The sequence below is a fragment of the Dendropsophus ebraccatus genome, chromosome 5 (genome assembly GCF_027789765.1).
Source record: "Dendropsophus ebraccatus isolate aDenEbr1 chromosome 5, aDenEbr1.pat, whole genome shotgun sequence".
In the NCBI taxonomy this organism is placed as follows: Eukaryota; Metazoa; Chordata; class Amphibia; order Anura; family Hylidae; genus Dendropsophus; species Dendropsophus ebraccatus.
The window spans coordinates 25,679,092-25,700,483 of record NC_091458.1 but is presented as its reverse complement, the minus strand read 5'-3'; the positions used below and the strand labels follow the sequence as shown (position 1 = coordinate 25,700,483).

Here is a 21,392-nt window from a genome sequence, read left to right as displayed (position 1 = left end):
CGACGCTGCAGTCCTTTTTTTTTTAACTGCTGCCCGATTCCTGCGCATGCCGATGGTCTATTACCAAGCAACGGCCGGGCATGAAGCACAGGGGTCGGGCCAGATGGTACCCAGTGTGACGATCTGCCCTCCCCTCTGTGATGTGGCTCCATTGATTGTCACACCACCCCCATTGCGTCATGCCGCCCCGGTGGTCGGGAATAGACCGCCGCCATGCACGAGAAAAAAGCCGTGGTTCAAAAAAAGGACCGTGGCACCGGTGCCGGTCTATTCATGTAAAAAACAAATAAGCTCTGCTCTGTACCAGTGGTACATTCACTTTAACCAATCCACTTCGAGCCTGGACAATAAGCCTCCGTAGATCCTGTGAGCTGCAAAGGTTGTGTCCCCAACTGGCCATTGTCTTTATTTCCTCTTCCTCTCATGATTTACTGCCTGTTACCCATGCTGATCAAACTCTGCCTACCCTGACCTTCTGTCTGTTACCTGTCTTGACTGAACTCGGCCTCCCCCGATCTTTTACATATCATCTGTGTTGACTGAATTATGGCAGCCCAGATCTCAGCCTGACGGGAACTGTCCTAAGCAGTAGCAAATCCCCATAGAAAACCTCTTCTGCTCTGGACAGTTCTTGACATGGACAGAGGTGGCAGCAGAGAGCACTGTGTCAGACTGGAAAGAATACACCACTTCCTGCAGGACATACAGCAGCTGATAAGTACTGGAAGACGGAAGATTTTTAAATAGAAGTAAATTACAAATCTATAAAACACCAGTTGATTTGTAAGATTTTTTTTTTTAGATAGAGTACCCCTTTAAGGGCTGAAGATTAGGGGATACTGCTTCCTGTTGCAGTACTGCGCCAAAGTGTATCCTCTGAATTAACTACTACTGCCAGACATATCAACCACAATATTCTGACATATAGGAAGATACATATATATATATATATATATATATATATATATATATATATATATGGTGACTTTGTCCCTTTAAGATAACATATTGTAATGAATAGGTGAATGAATTCAGACATCAGGGCTGCGATCAGCACCATGACATCATCAATGTCTCTATTCTGTTTCGTGCTCTTCCCTACAGAGCGTGTCCATAACGTTGTAAGTATTTGTAGCCAAAGGCAAAGCCTCTTATTGTTGGGAGTCATTGGGCACAGTCACCTTTTATATCGCAGTCACACAGCTATGTCTGGTACGGCACTAGATGCTTTGTTATTATGCTACCGAGCGGGCAGAATAATACCGCTGCTCCATAAAGCATTATTGTCATTGGGTAATGCACTAGATAAAAGCGAATGGATTTAGGGACACTAATAAAAGCATGCCCACTAACTCCTCTAACCTCCGGTAAACCTCCATAGAAGTCAGTGCTTCCCCCCTGGGTCATAGTGCTAAATTGTATCCTCACCTGCCGAGTCCACAAACCGGTCCGGATGTAAGGAATTAGGGAATGCAAGATGATTGGGAGAAGGGCTGACACATGGAGATGGCCTTTTTAGAACATTGGGGGAGATTTATCAAACATGGTGTAAAGTGAAACTGGTTCAGTTGCCCCTAGCAACCAATCAGATTCCACCTTTCATCCCTCACAGACTCTTTGGAAAATGAAAGGTGGAATCTGATTGGTTGCTAGGGGCAACTGAGCCAGTTTCACTTTACACCATGTTTGATAAATCTCCCCCATTATGTGAGTACTACAGGCCACTTTATGGCTCCATTTAGCCGCTGTTTAGCCTAGGACTATTTGGTACTGTGGGAAAATGTGGGAAGAAATAAGACGACCCTTGATGGCCTATGGGCACTGTACAGTACTCTGTAGTCACAATTACCTGTACAATGAATGGCAGTAACTGGACGATGTAAGTAGTATATAGTATAAGGCCTTATTCACACGTCCCGTGAAATTGGAAATTGTCCGTGGTCGCAGATCCGCGACTACAGACAATTTTAGGACCCATTCAATGCTATTCGTGTATTCACACGATCCAAGCCACGAAAAATAGGACATCTCCTAATGCGGAGGAGGATTGCGCCACTGATTTCCCAATAGAAGTCTATGGGATCCGTGTTCTTTACTGATTCCATGGATGCAACATCCGTGGAACCCGTGAAAAAGAGGGATCCTAGCAGCCTACCCCCCCCCCCCCCCGGCAGCAGCTGTGGTATCAGCGTATAATCCTACTTGACCCCCCTACTTGACATTAACTGCAAACCATTGTTGCCATTGATTACAGTGGTGTTGTAAGTGTAAAATCTGAAAGTGAACCATATGGTCTTTAGGAATCAATCCAGGTTCTGTTTGGTATCCGACTTTGGTCAGGTTGGAGTATAGAGGCCTCGTGGTGAGGTTTTCAATTCTGCCTTTGCTGTGAAGCAGCACACTGCCCCCTGCTGGTGTGATGATGTGGGGAGGACACACTGCCCCCTGCTGGTGGGATGATGTGTGGAGGACACACTGCCTCCTGCTGGTGTTGTGTCATGGAGAACACATACTGTCCCCTGATGGTGTGATGATGTGGTGAGGACACACTGCCCCCTGCTGGTGTCATAATGTGGGAAGGACACAATGCCCCCTGCTGGTGTCATAATGTGGGAAGGACACACTGCCCTCTGCTGGTGTGATGATGTGGGGGGGGGACATACTGCCCCCTGCTGTTGTGATGATGTATGGTGCTATCACATATGACAGTCAGACACCCCTAGTTGTGTAACCCCTGACGTCTATTCTCCGCTGCCACAATCCAATAAGAAAATGTGTGAAGCTCTGTGCAGAGGTCAGGAGTTATCAGTGCACCAGCAGTGAAGCAGAGAGCTCCTTGTCTTCCCCTTTCTGTGTTGCAGCATGTAAGTCACTTACACACTGCAGTATAAAAGGGGTTAAGCAGAAGGTTGTTTGCTCCTGCACCTGTGTATTTAACTATAAGGGCTTCTAATGGGCTCTTATAGTTAAATACAGTGAATTCAAAGAGCATGCCCCCATTGGCTCTCAGTTCTACCAATCACTCTTGTTGCTGCAAGCAACAAGGATTCTGCGTCTGGCCACAAGAGATTTTGGTTTTGGCCATATCATTGAGTGTATATATATATATATATATATATATATATATATATATATATATATATATATATAGATATGCTTTGTGTTGTGTGTAGGGGAGGGGGCTGTACAGCTTTTTGCTATTTGGCCCCATGAATCCTAGCTACGCCCCAGAGCCCAATTGTATCTCATCTTGTATCTAGGCTAAGGTGTCCAACAGTATCTCATCTAGACGTGCCCAACTGTATCTAAACTTGTATGCAGGCTAGAGGTGCCCAACCATATCTCATCTTGTATCCAGGCTCAAGGTGCCCACCTGTATCTCATCTTGTATCCAGGATAGAGGTGCCCAGCAGGGTATTAGAGCTATTGCACAATTGTCACTGTCATTGTAACTTTCAAAATCTAAATCAAAAGTAGATGTGAATTAAAACAAGTTTGCAATTTACATTAATTTTTTGTTGTTGTTGTTGTTGTTATCTTGCTGTAAAACAAAGCTGAACTTACCAAAAATCCAGGTCCAGTCTCCTGAAGGCAGCTACATAACAGCTATACTCACCTGTATCCAGGTCCAGTCTCCTGAAGGCTGCTATATAACAGCTATACTCACCTGTATCCAGGTCCAGTCTCCTGAAGGCAGATTTTCTGACTTGTGCTGGTTGAAAAAAACAGACTAAACACAGGAATTCCGGGCAGTACAGAGAGTCACAGCTCAATGTGTCCTTTAGTCACATGACTGCCTTCTCTCTGTGAGTGCTCAGATGGCCTGGGATACACAGGACTTCCTGTTTTCTCACTCTTTAAGAAAAAAACTGTCTGAAAACAGGAAGTGCCATGATTTCCATGAAAACTTAATAAAAAATAATTAATATATATTGAAAACTTGCTTTATATCACATGTACTGTTGATTTAGATTTTGAAAGTTATAACGACAGTGACACTTTAAATTAAAGTAGACTGGAACACAACGCATTACTCCTCTCATTATATTTGGTGCAGTGGGAAGATGTTTTGGTGCCTCTGGTGATATAACTGCTATTGGTTCCATTATCTTTGTATTGAATCTTCACTTAAATATTTTATAATATCTGTGAGAAAAGTGAATCAATCACAGATGTACCTTCTATTAGCCGCAATACATTACAATGTGTCAGACTAATGTTTTCTTTTTTGGTCTAAAGCTGAATCCAATATTTCATATTTTCTACATTATGACAAACCACCGCGCAGCTCAAGCATGCTAAACCACTTAGCCTCCCATTAAAATAAATGACTTCAAGAGATTGACTTATACTCAAATGAAATTGGTTAGAAATACTCAAACTCTTGTTACCATGAGCCGCCATTACTCATGTCACACAAATATCATTTATTTCTATTTGCTGCCATTCAGTAGGAGACTGTCCATCTCATCCATATGTGATATCAGGACAGGGATTCACTAATGTTTTACTGTTTACGCCAAAACAATGTAAGTTTATAAGTGTAGTTAGCAGAACATACCTACTATATATAGAATATAACTACCACAATGTAGCTTCTATATACAAGTATATAACTATTATAATACTGCCCCCTTTATACAAGAATATAACTGCTATAATACTGCTCCTATATACAAGTATATAACTACTATAATACTGCTCCTATATACAGGAATATAACTACTATAATACTGCTTCCTATATACAAGAATATAACTACTATAATACTGCTCCTATATACAAGAATATAACTACTATAATACTGCTCCTATATACAAGAATATAACTACTATAATACTGCTCCTATGTACAAGAATATAACTACTATAATACTGCTCCTATATACAAGAATATAACTACTATAATACTGCCCTCCTATAAACAAGAATATAACTACTATAATACTGCTCCTATGTACAAGAATATAACTACTATAATACTGCTCCTATATACAAGAATATAACTACTATAATACTGCTCCTATATACAAGAATATAACTACTATAATACTGCTCCTATATACAAGAATATAACTACTATAATACTGCTCCTATGTACAAGAATATAACTACTATAATACTGCTCCTATATACAAGAATATAACTACTATAATACTGCTCCTATGTACAAGAATATAACTACTATAATACTGCTCCTATATACAAGAATATAACTACTATAATACTTCCCCCTATATACAAGAATATAACTACTATAATACTGCCTCCTATATACAAGAATATAACTACTACAATACTGCTCCTATATACAAGAATATAACTACTATAATACTGCTCCTATATACAAGAATATAACTACTATAATACTGCTCCTATATACAAGAATATAACTACTATAATACTGCCCCCTATATACAATAATATAACTACTATAATACTGCTCCCTATATATAAGAATATAACTACTATAATACTGCTCCTATATACAAGAATATAACTACTATAATACTGCTCCTATATACAAGAATATAACTACTATAATACTGCTCCCTATATACAAGAATATAACTACTATAATACTGCCTCCTATATACAAGAATATAACTACTATAATACTGCTCCTATATACAAGAATATAACTACTATAATGTGGCTCAGGGAAGAAACAGAGTGCTGCACATCACACCTATGGCTGATACTAGTGCCGCTTGGCTAAATAAAAAACACATCAGAATTTTGTGTATGAATTGATCAAGCCATACTGCCCCATGTACCTCGTGCCGGTATCTGATACACATGGGTCCCTACACTAAGTCCACACCGTGCCAGTCAGTGGCCACCAACCCCGCAGGCGTGCACAGCCAGGGAACGGGGGCCATGGGACGGCCCTGCGACCCCCATGCCACAGGACCAGACCCAAAAACACCACACCAGAACCCGGCCAGCACCGCCGGCGGAGAAGGTCGCCCCCAAGCAGCACAAGTCTGGATAAGGTATTGCGCTCACCATAGCTGCAGCAAACAGAATGGGAAAAAAACAGGAGGGATTAAAACCATGTGCACTCAGGTGTCTCCTGCTAATAGCGGTCATGTGGGTCTCACCAGGAGGAGTGCAAAACACGGAGAAAAGAGAGAAACAAAATGTGGCTCAGGGAAGAAACAGAGTGCTGCACATCACACCTATGGCTGATACTAGTGCCGCTTAGCTAAATAAAAAACACATCAGAATTTTGTGTATGAATTGATCAAGCCATACTGCCCCATGTACCTCGTGCCGGTATCTGATACACATGGGTCCCTACACTACACGTCCCTGCACGTCCCTGCACGTGCACGCTTTGCGGGGTTGGCGGTCGCTGACCGACACGGTGTGGAGTTAGCGTAGGGACCCGTGTGGACCAGAGGACCTGCGCGGTGGTACACGGGGCAATATGGTTTGATCAATTCATATACAGACACTCTGGTGTTGATTTTTAATATAGGCCTGGCGGCATTAGTGTCAGCCATAGATGGGATGTGCAGCCGTTCCATTCTCTCCAGTTCGTGTTTTGCAATTCTCCCTCTCTGAACAGCTAGCACTCCTTTATAAGACCCACATGACCAAATTTAGCAGGATATGCCTGTGCTCACATGTCTGGACCCTATGTCTTCCCCATTCTGTGAGAGCAGCAATGGTAAGTGTAATACCATATCCATACTTGTGTCGTTTGGGGGCAGCCTTCCCCGCCGGTGGTGCTGGCTGGGTTTTGGTGGGGCTTTTTGGGTCTGGTCCTGTGACATTGGGGTTGCAGGGCCGTTCCATGGCCTCCCTTCCCTGCACGTGCACGCTTTGCGGGGTTGGCGGTCGCTGACCGACACGGTGTGGAGTTAGCGTAGGGACCCGTGTGGACCAGAGGACCTGCGCGGTGGTACACGGGGCAATATGGTTTGATCAATTCATATACAGACACTCTGGTGTTGATTTTTAATATAGGCCTGGCGGCATTAGTATCAGCCATAGATGGGATGTGCAGCCGTTCCATTCTCTCCAGTTCGCATAACTACTATAATACTGCTCCTATATACAAGAATATAACTACTATAATACTGCTCCTATATACAGGAATATAACTACTATAATACTGCTCCTATATACAAGAATATAACTACTATAATACTGTCCTCTATGAATAAGAATCTCATTTTGCTCTTAGTTGCTCTTTGTATTGTGTGTAAAGTTCCGGCTACTTCTCCATATACTTGTATTGGGAGCTCGCTCATTGTGTTCTCCATCTGCCGCATTGCTTCCAGCTATAGATGTCACATTATTGCAGGGCTCACACTTGACTCGCTCTTAGTTGTTGCATGCGGTTGTTTCTGCTCACAGACGTACACTGAGCCTCTGTTCATTGCGTTTGCTCCTGATTACATAAATCTGAGTGGTATAATTCCCGTGTTTTATTAGTTTGTGTTTTTTATGTTTTTTTGCACAGACTTTGACCACATTGCTAATGATACACATTGCTTTTGCTGGGGTGTTTCTCCCATTACTCCTGTATTGGAGTAGTAGAGACGGATGAAGCGGGTGCAGTGTCATTAGACTGCTGTCCTTGCTGGGCCTCTATGGATTGATTATATTAATGTGTGCCGCATGCTGCTGCAGTTATTGTGGGTGGAAAGCAGTGAACAGAATAGTAAAAGGGACAAGGATCCTCAGACTTTGCAGCATGGCTCCCATAGACAGCTCGGGATAACCTTGCACTTTGTACCAGTAAAAAAGATGAACTAAGTGGAGCCTATGCAGGCCGGCTGTGTTCTGGCATGAACTGGATAGAGCCTGTGTAGTGTAGCTGTTGTCAGAGATGAAGCTGATTGAGCCTGTGTAGTGTAGCTGTTGTCAGAGATAACATAAGTGTAGTCTGTGCAGTTTAGCAGTTGTCAGAGATGAACAGGATGGAGCCTGTGCTGTCTAGGTACTGTGAGAGATTACTGGATGGAGCCTGTGCTGTCTAGGTACTGTGAGAGATTACTGGATGGAGCCTGTGCTGTCTAGGTACTGTGAGAGATTACAGGATGGAGCCTGTGCTGTCTAGGTACTGTAAGAGATTACTGGATGGAGCCTGTGCTGTCTAGGTACTGTGAGAGATTACTGGATGGAGCCTGTGCTGTCTAGGTACTGTAAGAGATTACTGGATGGAGCCTGTGCTGTCTAGGTACTGTAAGAGATTACTGGATGGAGCCTGTGCTGTCTAGGTACTGTAAGAGATTACTGGATGGAGCCTGTGCTGTCTAGGTACTGTGAGAGATTACTGGATGGAGCCTGTGCTGTCTAGGTACTGTAAGAGATTACAGGATGGAGCCTGTGCTGTCTAGGTACTGTGAGAGATTACTGGATGGAGCCTGTGCTGTCTAGGTACTGTAAGAGATTACTGGATGGAGCCTGTGCTGTCTAGGTACTGTGAGAGATTACTGGATGGAGCCTGTGCTGTCTAGGTACTGTGAGAGATTACTGGATGGAGCCTGTGCTGTCTAGGTACTGTGAGAGATTACTGGATGGAGCCTGTGCTGTCTAGGTACTGTAAGAGATTACTGGATGGAGCCTGTGCTGTCTAGGTACTGTAAGAGATTACTGGATGGAGCCTGTGCTGTCTAGGTACTGTGAGAGATTACTGGATGGAGCCTGTGCTGTCTAGGTACTGTAAGAGATTACTGGATGGAGCCTGTGCTGTCTAGGTACTGTGAGAGATTACTGGATGGAGCCTGTGCTGTCTAGGTACTGTGAGAGATTACAGGATGGAGCCTGTGCTGTCTAGGTACTGTGAGAGATTACTGGATGGAGCCTGTGCAGGCCGGCTGTTGTCAGAGATTACTGGAGCCTGTGCAGGCCAGTTATTGTCACTGATTAAAGTGGTGGACCTTTGCAGTATCTACAGTCTAGTTGTTGTCAGAGATGACCTGGTTGGAGCCTGTGCAATCCAGATGTTGTGCAAACTAGCAGTTGTCAGACCTTGGCGCCTGTGCAGCCCGGCAGTTGTGTGAAGTGGGAGGAGCCTAAGCAGCCTGGCAGTTGTGTGAAGTGGGAGGAGCCTGTACAGCCCGGCAGTTGTGTGAAGTGGGAGGAGCCTAAGCAGCCTGGCAGTTGTGTGAAGTGGGAGGAGCATGTACAGCATGGCAGTTGTGTGAAGTGGGAGGAGCCTGTGCAGCCAGTTCCTCAACTTTCTAACGGACTGATCTCTATTCCTCCTATACAGCACAGGGCCCCACATAAGGCCTTTGGGCCCCCATTGTGATACTTTCATGCAGTCAGATTTAGCCAGGTAAAGTTGAATTTCTTGAATACTAGACATGTTATACAAGCTGCACCATGACGTTACAGAGCTGCTAGTGAACTACAGGGGAAAACATGGTCTGACAGTTCATTACCATAAATATTACATATGCAAATAAGGGTTCCCGCTGGCATGCATACTAATCAGCTCATATGTAACATTTGCATAGTCCGACCCTGAGGCATCACACACTGACACAAGTGATGGGGAGATGGTGAACAAGTGACATTAAATAGGTTTTTGATTGAATATAAAAAAAAAATAAATAGAACACTTAAATTCCAGGGACCTCAACCAATCATGAGAATGAAGCTTAGTGGAGTTTTTTGCTCGGCCGGAGTCAAGCATGCACCATTTACTCTTCTTCAGGCTATGTTCACACTACGTGAAAGTAAGACGATTGTTGGCATCAGCAACAACGGCCGTACTTTATGCGCTTGTGAACCTTGCCTCTACTTCAATGGGATCCCGGCCGGAGCGTACACACATGGTATACGCTCCGGCCGGGATCCCATGCGGACCCACAAATAACTGACATGTCAGTTTTCAGCGGCCGCAATTTAGTGAATTGCAGCCGTAGAAAACGCTGTCAGTTCACACAATGAAGCCAGCGGCTCCGCTTCACTGTGTGCAGTGGCACGTTCTGATGCGGGCGGGCGCTGATGCGCCTGCATCAGGACACTACGGCCAGAAAGATCATCCAGCCGGTACTACTGTTCACGGAACGGCCAGTCTAATACAGAGTGTGAACACAGCCTCAAAGGTTTGGTACACCTAATAATTTTTTGGTGTTAAGATGCGGACATCACCTTTAATGGGGTACTCCAGCTAAAATCTTTTTTTTTTTTTTTTTTTTTCAAATCAACGTCTGTCAAAAAGTTAGATAGATTTGTAGTTTACTACTTTAAGTCTTCCAGTATTTATCATCTGCTGTATGTCCTACAGGAAGTGGTGTTATTCTTTCCAGTCTGACACAGTGCTCTCTGCTGCCACCTCTGTCCATGTCAGGAACTGTCCAGAGCAGGAGAGGTTTTCTATGGGAGATCTGATATGGCTCTGGACAGTTCCTGACCCGGACAGAGGTGGCAGCAGAGAGCACTGTGTCAGACTGGAAAGAGTACATCACTTCCGTCAGGACATACAGCAGCTGATAAGTACTGGAAAACTTGAGATTTTTAAATAGAAGCAAATTAAAAATCTGTATAACTTTAAAGACGTTAAAATAACTTTGATTTGAAAGAAAAAAGATTTTCGGTGGATAACCCCTTTAAATTTAAATCCCGAGGTTCTAAGTCATCACTCATCAGTTTAATTTCCTCGGTAAATTATCCCTTCACCATATCAGAAGCAAATCAACAGAATCAGCTCATTTCCACGCAAATTACAGCCTGAATGTTAAACGCTGACTAATTGAATTCTGCGGCCGCCCGTCTTCCAGGCGTTTGATGCCGGCCTCACTTTCTCGGCTTCCATTACTTACTCCATATATATATGCGCTATAGATTTCTTCCCGAGCCAATTATACTATTCTCTATTAGCAGCCTCATACATGCCCTGCTGCATCCGATGCTGGAGAACGGATAAGAGATTCTCTGGAGAATCTGATTGGCTGATGAGGCATCAATATAAGAAGCTAGAGGCGGCCTATAGCAACACTGAAATGCTCCATGGGGAGTTATTAAAACAAATAGTTTCTACTTTAATATCTACTGCGATAGAATACTGATTAGAATACTACCGATATGAACATTATCCCTTTCCTGCCTCTTAAAGTGTCACTGTCGTTTTTTTGTTTTTTTTTCAGAAATCAATAGTCAAGGCGATTTTAAGAAACTTTGTAATTGGGTTTATTAGGCAAATATGCTATTATCTGCATGCAAAAAGACTTTCCCCAGGTCCCCCTCCCCCCCTCTCTCATTCACTGCTCATTATCTGGAGGGGGAGGAGGGAGATTAGTCACCAGCAGAGAGCAGAGAACAAAGGATTACACAGCGAGACCTGTGTGAAAGCTGGTATTCAGAGGTCAGAAAGGTCAGTTCTCACTTTACAGGAGATAGCGCGGTGGTGTAGCTGTAAATTAACTCTTTGTTGTCCTGTTTTGGTGCCTCATCTCCCTCCACCCCTCCCCTCTCCATAGACAACCATGAAGACAGGAGGGGAGAGCTTCCAACTGCTTTTTCATGATAAAAATGCATTTTTCGCCTAATAAACCCAACTACAAAGTTTCTTAAAATCACCTGTACTATTGATTTCTGCAAAAAAAAAAAAAAAAAAAAAATTTAAACAAGGACACTTTAATGTGTAAGTACAGAAGTGTCTATCTGTATTGTTCTTCTTGACTCTGCAGTGTCCCAACTACCAAAAGTTTAAAGCTGTAGTACAGGGGGGTAAAACTCAGGCTCTCCAGCTGTTGCAAAACTACAATTCCCATCATACCTGGACAGCCAAAGCTTTAGCTTTGGCTGTCCAGGAATGATAAGAATTGTAGTTCTGCAACAGGTGGGGGGCCGGAGTTTGATACCTGCAATCTAGTAATATCTTGAATTATGTCTGGGTATGGGTATGGTAAAGTATACTTTGTCGTGTATCTTGTGGCACTGCTACACTGATTACAGTGTAGTATTATGATAATGCAAGGCTTAAAACTGCTTTAACCCTAGTCACATGTCAAGGATGTAAGGAGTTTGGTCCCATGACCTTCCTTTAACCTGAAGCAGGCTCTGATGGAGGACTCTCCTCTTTCAAGTTGCAATCCCTGCAACCCCAGAGGGATAGAACTTTCCAGCTAGTCCTGGCTTAACCAGGAAATGAGAACACCCCCCTCTGTGTTTACTAGGCCCTACATCAAGCCTTATGCCTAGATAGTTCCCAGTAAAACTTGCTACAAGCAAGAAATCAAACACTTGTAGAGTACAGTATGCTACAAAACACCCAAACTCATATTCTAGTGGCAGCCTTCACCTATGACCTCTGGGTCATCCACTTGGTGATCACAGCATTGCAGGGACTTTAGAAGGTTTCCTTAAGTCCAGGGCGAGAGGACAATTTTACTTTCAATCAACTATTTCTAATCCAGGTAGAGAAAACTGGCAAGACAAGAGAGGTAACAAACTGAACCAGGACTCTCCTGCAACATCTAACTCTCTGGGGCAAAATTGCAGATTGGTTTGTGCAAAATCCTGTGCCTTTTCCAAGGTATAAGCCCTGGTCACCTGATGGGCAAGCAGTGGGGGTGCGGCACAATAAAAATGTCCTCCTCCCACACCTAATATATCATGATTTACACCTGCAAACAGGTTGATTTGATGAGACAACCAATTCAGCACCCACAGTAGGGAATGGGCCAACAAGTTCATGACTGTCACAATACTGGGTCCACATACTTATGCCTATACAGTACTTTCCGTACTATTAGGAGGAAACATGATAAACCTGAACCAGCTGTTGCTATAGCAAACAGTAATGATTTAGTCCATACAGATATAGGCTATGTTCAGACTGCGTAAGAGACTGTCCGGGTCACGGAATGGCCGGTCTCTGAAAAGATCATCCCGGCCAGTACTGCAATACCAGCCACATGATCTTTGCAGCCGCAGAGTTGTGATGCAGGCGCATCCGTGCGCGCCTGCATCAGAACTCCCCACTGCACACTTCGGAGCGAGACATGTCAGTTTTCTACGGTGCCGTGAGAGATCCCGGCTGGAGCGTATACTATTTGTACATGCTCCAGCCGGGATTCCATAGAAGACAAGGATGATCAAGTGATCGATTGCAACAACGGCCGTACTATTACAAAAAGATACGTTGTGTGAACATAGCCATAAGCCACACTTTAAAGGGATACTCCGCTTTGGACAATCCCTACTTTTTAGCTCTCCCCCTACAGGGACCTTCAGCCATCAGCTGTAACCTGTACACATGCTCAATTTCCCTACAGCGCCCCCACAGGAGAATTTAATCATTGCCCAGTGTCTATTCCTATCCATGTACTGTCTGTGTTAGGCTAGGTTCACACTGCGTTTTTGCAATCGGTTTTTTTCATCCGTTTTTTGAAAAAAAAAAAGGATGAAAAAAACGGATGCATTTGTGTGCATCCATTTTGATCTGTTTTTCCATTGACTTTCATTGTAAAAAAAAATGGATCAAAACGGATCCGTTTTTTTTTACGGACACAAAAACGTAGCTGACACTACTTTTGTGTCCGTTAAAAAAACGGATCCGTTTTTTTAACAATTGAAGTCAATGGAAAAACGGATCCAAACGGATGCACACAAATGCATTCGTTTTTCTCATCCGTTTTTTGCAAAAAAACGGATAGAAAAAACGGATTGCAAAAACGCAGTGTCAACCCAGCCTAATGCAGCATAGACCAGGTCCTCCAGTAATAGAGAGAATGATGTTGGCCATGAATCAACGGCTTTTTCAACACAAACTAAAACAGCCGAGCAATGAAGGGGAGGAAGAAGAAGAAGTCGTATTATTAATGAAAACATTTAGCAGCTGTAATGCTCTCTGCAGACACTAGGTGGCACATTTGTATTACTAGAATATAATGGACACTGGTAAGCATGATAAATGTCCGCGGCGTCGCCTCCTTCTATCAGTATAAATTGGTCACTTATTTGGAAACTCTTGTAAGCAAAATATCCGTAAGCGTTCTTGTGGGATTAATACCGGCCATTAGCAGGAGCTGACCGCAGGCCTCCCGGTAGGCGGGTGTTCTTAACACATCATTTACCAGGACGCACCTGAAAAATGGATCCGCTTACCGAGCGCTACAGGTGACTAATGCAAAAGCTTCAGACCAAACTGCAGATCCCAGTGTTATCCGAAAGTAAATGCAAAAAACCATTGAGACGCTGTAGTAAGAGGCGAGAGAGAGGACATGTATATTGTTCTTCCCCTTCTACATGAGCTCCAATAGATACAGGAGATGGATATGTCAAACTAGGGGAAATTCTCAAGTTTTCCAGTACTTATCAGCTGCTGTATGTCCTGCAGGAAGAGGTGTATTCTTCCCAGTCTGACACAGTGCTCTCTGCTGCCACCTCTGTTCATGTCAGGAACTGTCCAGAGCAGCAGCAAATCCCCATAGATAGTTCCTGACATGGACAGAGGTGGCAGCAGAGAGCACTGTGTCAGACTGGGAAGAATACACCACTGCAGGATATGCAGCACCTGATAAGTACTGGAAGACTTGAAGTAATTTACAAACCTTTATAACTTTCTGACACCAGTTGATTTAATTTTTTTTCTCTGGAGTACCCCTTTAAGCTAATCAACCACATGTGTAGTACCAGAACACCATAGGCATAGGTATCTCTCATACCTATTATAGTATAAGATTGGCTTTCACTCCCTTGAGGTTAGTATTCGCATACGACTTGACCAGTGGTAGTCCTAGAAGCTAGGAGCTTATGGTGCTGCACCTACAGATAATATAGGAATGACTTAAAGGGGTGATCCAGGAATCAAAAACAGTGCCACGTCTATCCCCAGATCGTGTGGTATTACAACTAAATGGTTCTGAGCTGCAATACCACACACAAACTGAGGACGAGAGTGGCGCTGTTTTTTAAAAGAAAGCAGCCATGTTGTTTGCATTCCTAATAACCCCTTTAAGAAAGTTGAGAACCACTCACACCAATGCACTAACCCTGACATTGATGAGCCTGCCCAAGAGTAATTACAGCCCAACAAGCCCAGCAAATCCGTAATGATATAATGTCCTCTCCCCTAACAACCAGGCTGTAAATTTCAGGTAGACTCCAGAGAGGGCAGGGATGATGTAATGAAGGATGAGGACGAAGCGTCTCCTGCGCACCATAAAGAGTCCACACAACAGTCTGATTAATGTGACCGCCACTCACACGTAGCAGGAGATCTGCTGTATATGTCATCGGAGGAAACACAATGCACAAACAGAACACAGGCAAATACTCCACCACCCCACGTCACTTATAGTACAGTATACATAGCATATATGATATGAGATCTGTACAGTACAGTATGTAGCAGTATTGTATTCAGGGTACTGAGCACAGTGTGTAGCAGTATTATATTCACAGGGCAACGTGTGTGGCAGTATTATATTTAGAGGGCACAGTGTGTGGCAGTATAATATTCACTGAGCACAGTGTGTGACCGTATTATACTCACTGAGCGCATTGTGTGGCAGTATTGTACTCACTGAGCACATGGTGTGGCAGTACAATATTCACTGAGCACAGTGTGTGGCAGTATTATAGTCAGGGGGCACGTTCGTTGTGTGGCAGTATTATAGTCACTGAGCCTATTGTGTGACAGTATTATATTAAGAGAGCACAGTGTGTGGCAGTATTATATTCACTGAGCACATTGCGTCACTGTATTATATTAAGAGGGCACAGTGTGTATCAGTATTATAGTCAGGGGCACAATGTGTGTGGCAGTATTATATTTAGAGGGCACAGTGTGTGGCAGTATATTATTCCCTGAGCACATTCTGTGGCAGTATTATATTCACAGAGCAATGTGTGTGGCAGTATTATATTTAGAGGGCACAGCGTGTGGCAGTATAATATTCACTGAGCACAGTGTGTGTCAGTATTATATCCACTGAGCACATTCTGTGGCAGTATTATATTCATAGAGCACAGTGTGTGGCAGTACACATTGTGTGGCAGTGTTATATTCATAGGGCACAGTGTGTGGCAGTATTATGTTAAGAGGGCACAGTGTGTATCAGTATTATAGTCAGGGGCACAATGTGTGGCAGTATTATATTCAGAGGGGCACAGTATGTGACAGTATTATACCCAAGGGGCACAGTGTGTAGCAGTACTATATTCAGAGGGCACAGTGTGTGGCAGTATTATGTTGAGAAGGCACAGTGTGTATCAGTATGATAGTCAGGGGGCACAATGTGTGGCAGTATTATATTCAGAGTGGCACAGTATGTGACAGTACTATACACAAGGGGCACAGTGTGTAGCAGTACTATATTCAGAGGGCACAGTGTGTGGCAGCACTATACTCATAAGGCACAGTGTGTGAGATAGATAGATAGATGATAGATAGATAGATAGATAGATAGATAGATAGATAGATGATTTATTCCAAGAAATACAGGAAAATATATTTGCATCCTTTGTATTTTCCTGTACTTCTTGGAATAAATCACCTTTTTCACGTATGCTGGTGTGCTGCGGAACATCTTTACATACTTTTAGGGATCCCCGAGCCAGGGGACTGACTCCGTACAGCACCTTCTCCATAAACTTTTGGATGTGCGGCTTTCTCCTGTTTCTAGATAGATAGATAGATACATAGGAGATACACAGATAGGAGATAGATAGATAGATAGATAGATAGATAGATAGATAGATAGGAGAAAGATAGATAGATAGATAGATAGATAGATAGATAGATAGATAGATAGGAGATACATAGATAGGACATAGATAGATAGATAGATAGATAGATAGATAGATAGATAGATAGATCGATAGATAGATGAGGTGAGCTCATAGGAGCCAGAAATTAATCATATTTAGAAATTCCTATCTGGATCTCTTGCGTCATTCCAACCTGCGCTCATGGATGTCAGGCCTGCAGAACACTATGCTGGCGTCTAGCCGCTCTTTCTAGCAGGGTCACACAGCTAAAAATATCCCCCCGGACTGCCCCTGTGATCCCTTGGCGCTGTCAGGCGGCTCACCAAGGAGATAAATGCCTGATGCTACATAATGCTAATTGCTCATCTTTGCTCCTTAGTTACTGTTAGTCCAAATTTAGATTCAGACTGATAAGGATAATGTTCTGCTCCCGGGGGGGAGGCCTCAGATCCTGGCTATCAATTAGGAAGGAAAGCTTCTCCAGCGCATGTTAAGCACATTCATATGGAAAACTTTTATGATGTCGGAGCACACTGACACCACAAAGCAGTCGGAGAAGGAGAAGGTTGTAAAGTTAATAGGATCAGTAGACTAATGACCATAATAAAGGTAAAGTGTAATAGAGTAACAAGTTACATTATAAATAGAGATGAGCGAATCGGGTTCAGGATCGAGTCGATCCGAACCCAAACGATCGGCATTTGATTAGCGGGGGCTGCAGTACTTGGATAAAGCTCTAAGGTTGTCTGGAAAACATGGATACAGCCAATGACTATATCCAAGATTTCCACATAGCCTTAGGGCTTTATCCAACTTCAGCAGCCCCCGCTAATCAAATGCCGAAAGTTCGGGTTCGGATCGACTCGAGCATGCTCCAGGTTCACTCATCTCTAATTATAAACACTTAAAACTTCTACTATAATGATATATTTTTTGTTTGGTTTAGCATAGTTATGGGTTAACAGGTCCAGAATTCCTAAAGGCATGAGAACTCCCAATTCCTGGATGGAGTCTGTGCTATGGGTCACACAGAACAGCACAGTGAAGGGGCCAATGTGTGAGCATTAAAGAATCTGTTAGAACTCTGTATACCTGCAAGATGATCCAATCTGCCCAATGATCCACACTGTGACTGAAAGGTAAATCAAGGCTTCTCTAATTTCTCACCATCCATAAAGTGTAATCTGTCCAGTGATCCACACTGTGCCTGAAAGGTAAATCAAGGCTTCTCTCATTTCTCACCACCCATAAAGTGTATAAGTACTAGTATATCTACTCCTGTATGTTCCCAGTGCTACAGTACAATATTCCCTTTTTTGTTTCTTTCATTTCTGCTCACATTGCAAAGCCGAAGCATCAGTAACCCCTTACGTCTCCACATAATCTATATTACTGTACTGTGTAACTCGCCATCCCACCCTGGCACAAAGTAGACAACACTATGTCAAGGCATAGCAGAGTGGAGTATAAGCTGTGCTGTGATTGGCCAGTAAAGTGAGGGAAAGGAAGTCCATGTATGTGTAGTACTGGCAAGAAGCTCCCATGAAGGGAGCTCTCATGAGCTCAATAGCTCTATAATCATGAAAAAGTCATCACTCTGAAGGGTTAATCCAACAAAAAAAACCTTACACTTAACACATACCCATACGTTTTAAAGGGAACTTCTACAAACTGACTAAATTAATAGTAAATAGTGTGAATTATCATGGTAGGGAATCATAGAGTGGGCATTTCATTAGCATATGCCAAGATGTCTACCGCGTCGTCTTATGTATATTACCGCGCACCGGCGCTGGCACCTTCTCGGCTAAGTTACTGTATTTGTGTTCCCTTTACAGAACTGACATGCCAGGCTTAGCATAAGCTAATTGCTCTATTTCACGGACAAAAGCCACACTTTCATTCACCGTTATTGATCCAGCGAGCTTTTGGCGTTCAGGCGACACAGCATACAATGCCGAGAGAATCGCTTGTGGCTTTTTTAGCCCGCATCTGCTGCACATGGCCCTGGTCGGCGTTCACATAGAGCGTTTCATAGCAACAAGAGACCTTTGAAGCCTTTCGTTCTATTCACAGTAGGTCCCGTGCTAGGTAAGCGCGTTGGACGGACTTGTTACAACAATGACCTATATAATCGCTTACATTCAGATGGCCGTGAGTGTTTGCCATTAAAAAAAAAAAGGTCAGGGGAGTGCGGTTCATGGTTAATGCCGTATAATAGCCGAGTAAACACAGTAAGAAAAAAAAAAGAAACAGAAATAGCAGAGTGAAATGCGCAATTTAACTATTTAAGTGAATTTGTGGTCGGAAAATTACATATATTTGGGGAGATTTATGAAACTGGTGTAAAGTAGAAATGGCTCGGTCACCCCTAGCAACCAATCAGATTCCACTTTTCTTTCTTCACAGACTCTTTGGAAAATGTAAGGTGGAATCTGATTGGTTGCTAGGGGCAACTGAGCCAGTTTCACTTTACACCGTGTTTGATAAATTTCCCCCTTTATTTTATTAATTCTTATGATAAGCTAAATAGCATGATTGGCCGCGTAGAACCTGATCTCTCCTGTACTGCAACGTCTCTCCTGTTGTTGACCCGGAGTTGGTGCCACTTGTTTTGAACTTTTTTGCTTCTGTCCGCCTGCTGCACCATGGTTACCCTTCTATGTTGGACCTAGACTAGTGCTATGCAATGTTACCAACTCATCCACTAAGCCAACTGCAACTCATACCGGGACCCCACTTGCGGAGTGTTCTGGAACTCTCTAACAGTCCAGCTTCTCTATCCTGGAATGGGTTGAAGATTGAAAACAAAGAGGGTACTTAGGGTCCTATTCCACGGGCCGATGAGGGCCCGATCAATAATGTAAACGAGCGCCGATTTGCTAGATCTCCTATTCCACGGCCCGATAATCGTTTAGCGAAGGCTGCAGGGACATCGCTACCGATGTCCTTGCAGCCCTTGTTCAAACACCATACATTACCTAAGCATGTTGTAGGGCTTCTCCTGCGCTCCTTCTTTCTCCCGATCCCGCGCGCAGCAGCAGCTTCGGTGCAGACCAGCGGCGGTCCTGGCCAGTGATTGGCTGAGCGATCTGTCAGCTAAGACAGGCCGCTCCGAAGCTGCTGCGCGCGGGACCAGGAGGAAGAAGGAGCGCAGAGATTGGCAGTCGGTGCCTGATGGTTTTAGGTTTGAAACTAAATAAACGATCAGCCGAAGACATGATCATCGGCTGATCATTGTCTCTATTCCACGGAGCGATAATCGGCCGAATCGGGCTGATTGGGATGATTATCGCTCCGTGGAATAGGCCCCTTAGACTCCACACCCATTGCCTTTTGCAACATCACAGAGCATGCTCACTGCACTTTCCTATAAAAGTCAATAGCAGGCTTCATGTCCAGGTGTCGATTTTAGAGTTATCAATAGAACCTTTGGTTTCTGACGGACCAGTCTAATCATAAACAAACTACTCCTCCCGATTCGCAGAGGTCACCTCTATGGTATCTAGACCCTCAGCCTTATATAGCAGCCAGACCATGCTCCTATGCTGTAGCTCTAGATAAGAACAGTCCCGAGTTATTATGTGTTTCCACTTTAAATGGCTGCTGATCAGCTCGGATAAGGCCGATGTTTTCAGCGCCAGTTTAATAGCTTTATTTGTAACCATCCTGATCTTATATACAAATCTTGGGTCTTGATAGCGGATTTAAGTGCAGCATCCAAAGTAGCCGACACTATAAAAAAGATACTATCTTATGTCTCTGTACGTTATTGCTTCCATCCAGCCCCTATTTCCTTGAGATCTCAGAACAATGAATGTCGTCTTATAGTTATTGCTCTTGATGTTTTTGCTTTTACAGAGTTTTTAAAGGATTAAACAATGTATTGCCGGACCAGAGTCTAAGCTTGTCCCTCAATAAATATATTATATATTCTTTTTGTTCAATTGTTGTATAAGATTAAAGGGAACCTGCTATCACTTGTCATTACCATAAGTATGTACTCAGGGAGGCTAACCTGCCATCTCCTCCATAATCATCATCAGTAACTACCATAGTAGGGTCTTTTCCGACTATGTAGAACTTGTGTGGAACAGTCCATGCAGTTTTATTATACAGGAGGTTCTTGCTAACTGAGAGGGTGACTACCTCGAGAGCACAGAAACACACGTAATTTCCAGGGGGCGGTCAACCATGAGATCACATGACCCAACACCAAAAACGGATTCCAGCAATCCAAAAAATTGTCATAGTGAAGATGTCAGTAATGGTGGAACTGTTTTATTTTATGGCACCTACAACCGGTTGTTAGTGTATACATTTTAAAAATGGACAGGACTAAAGGGGTTAAGTTTCTCAACACCAAAAGGCATGTGGAGTCTTATAGGCCACACAAGCTCCGCTTATTAAGAAGTATGCAAAGTAGCTCTCCTCCGGAAGGAAGGGACCTTAGACTCTAGTGTGAATCATGGTTACGTACTTAGGGGGTAACCTGTCCTGCTGTGACCCATGTCTCCTGACTACTCTTCAAAATCTTTCTGGGTATTGCCTGATCCCTTGCTTGTCTACCATATATCTGTGTGACCTTCTTAACTTGACACTACTTCCTCACTATTGGTTGCCAATGCTGCCAGACCTACCTAGTTGACTACGGCTGTCTTGAATACATCAACTTACTTCCAGATATGTAACTTGAGAATCCAGAGC

The 21,392-nt window shown here is 43.4% G+C and overlaps 1 protein-coding gene and 1 long non-coding RNA gene across 10 annotated transcripts in view; one reads left to right on the top strand and one right to left on the bottom strand.

Annotated features, from left to right (window-relative positions):
• The window catches only part of DLG2 (discs large MAGUK scaffold protein 2), an 818,767-nt gene that overhangs the window by 279,009 nt on the left and 518,366 nt on the right, over positions 1–21,392 (bottom strand). Inside the window, exon 1 of one of the 9 annotated variants that reach the window (XM_069969711.1) lies at positions 2,287–2,341. The exons of the other annotated variants lie outside the window; for them this stretch is intronic. Within the exon in view, the coding sequence (XP_069825812.1) occupies positions 2,287–2,289 (3 nt within the window). The 5' untranslated portion in view covers positions 2,290–2,341. Of the gene's footprint in view, positions 1–2,286; positions 2,342–21,392 lie in introns of those variants that run through there. 9 annotated transcript variants of the gene reach the window in all.
• Positions 9,170–19,020, top strand: LOC138792362 (uncharacterized). Its single transcript, XR_011363133.1, has 3 exons — positions 9,170–9,297; positions 17,632–17,824; positions 18,524–19,020. It is a non-coding gene; the product is annotated as an uncharacterized lncRNA (long non-coding RNA).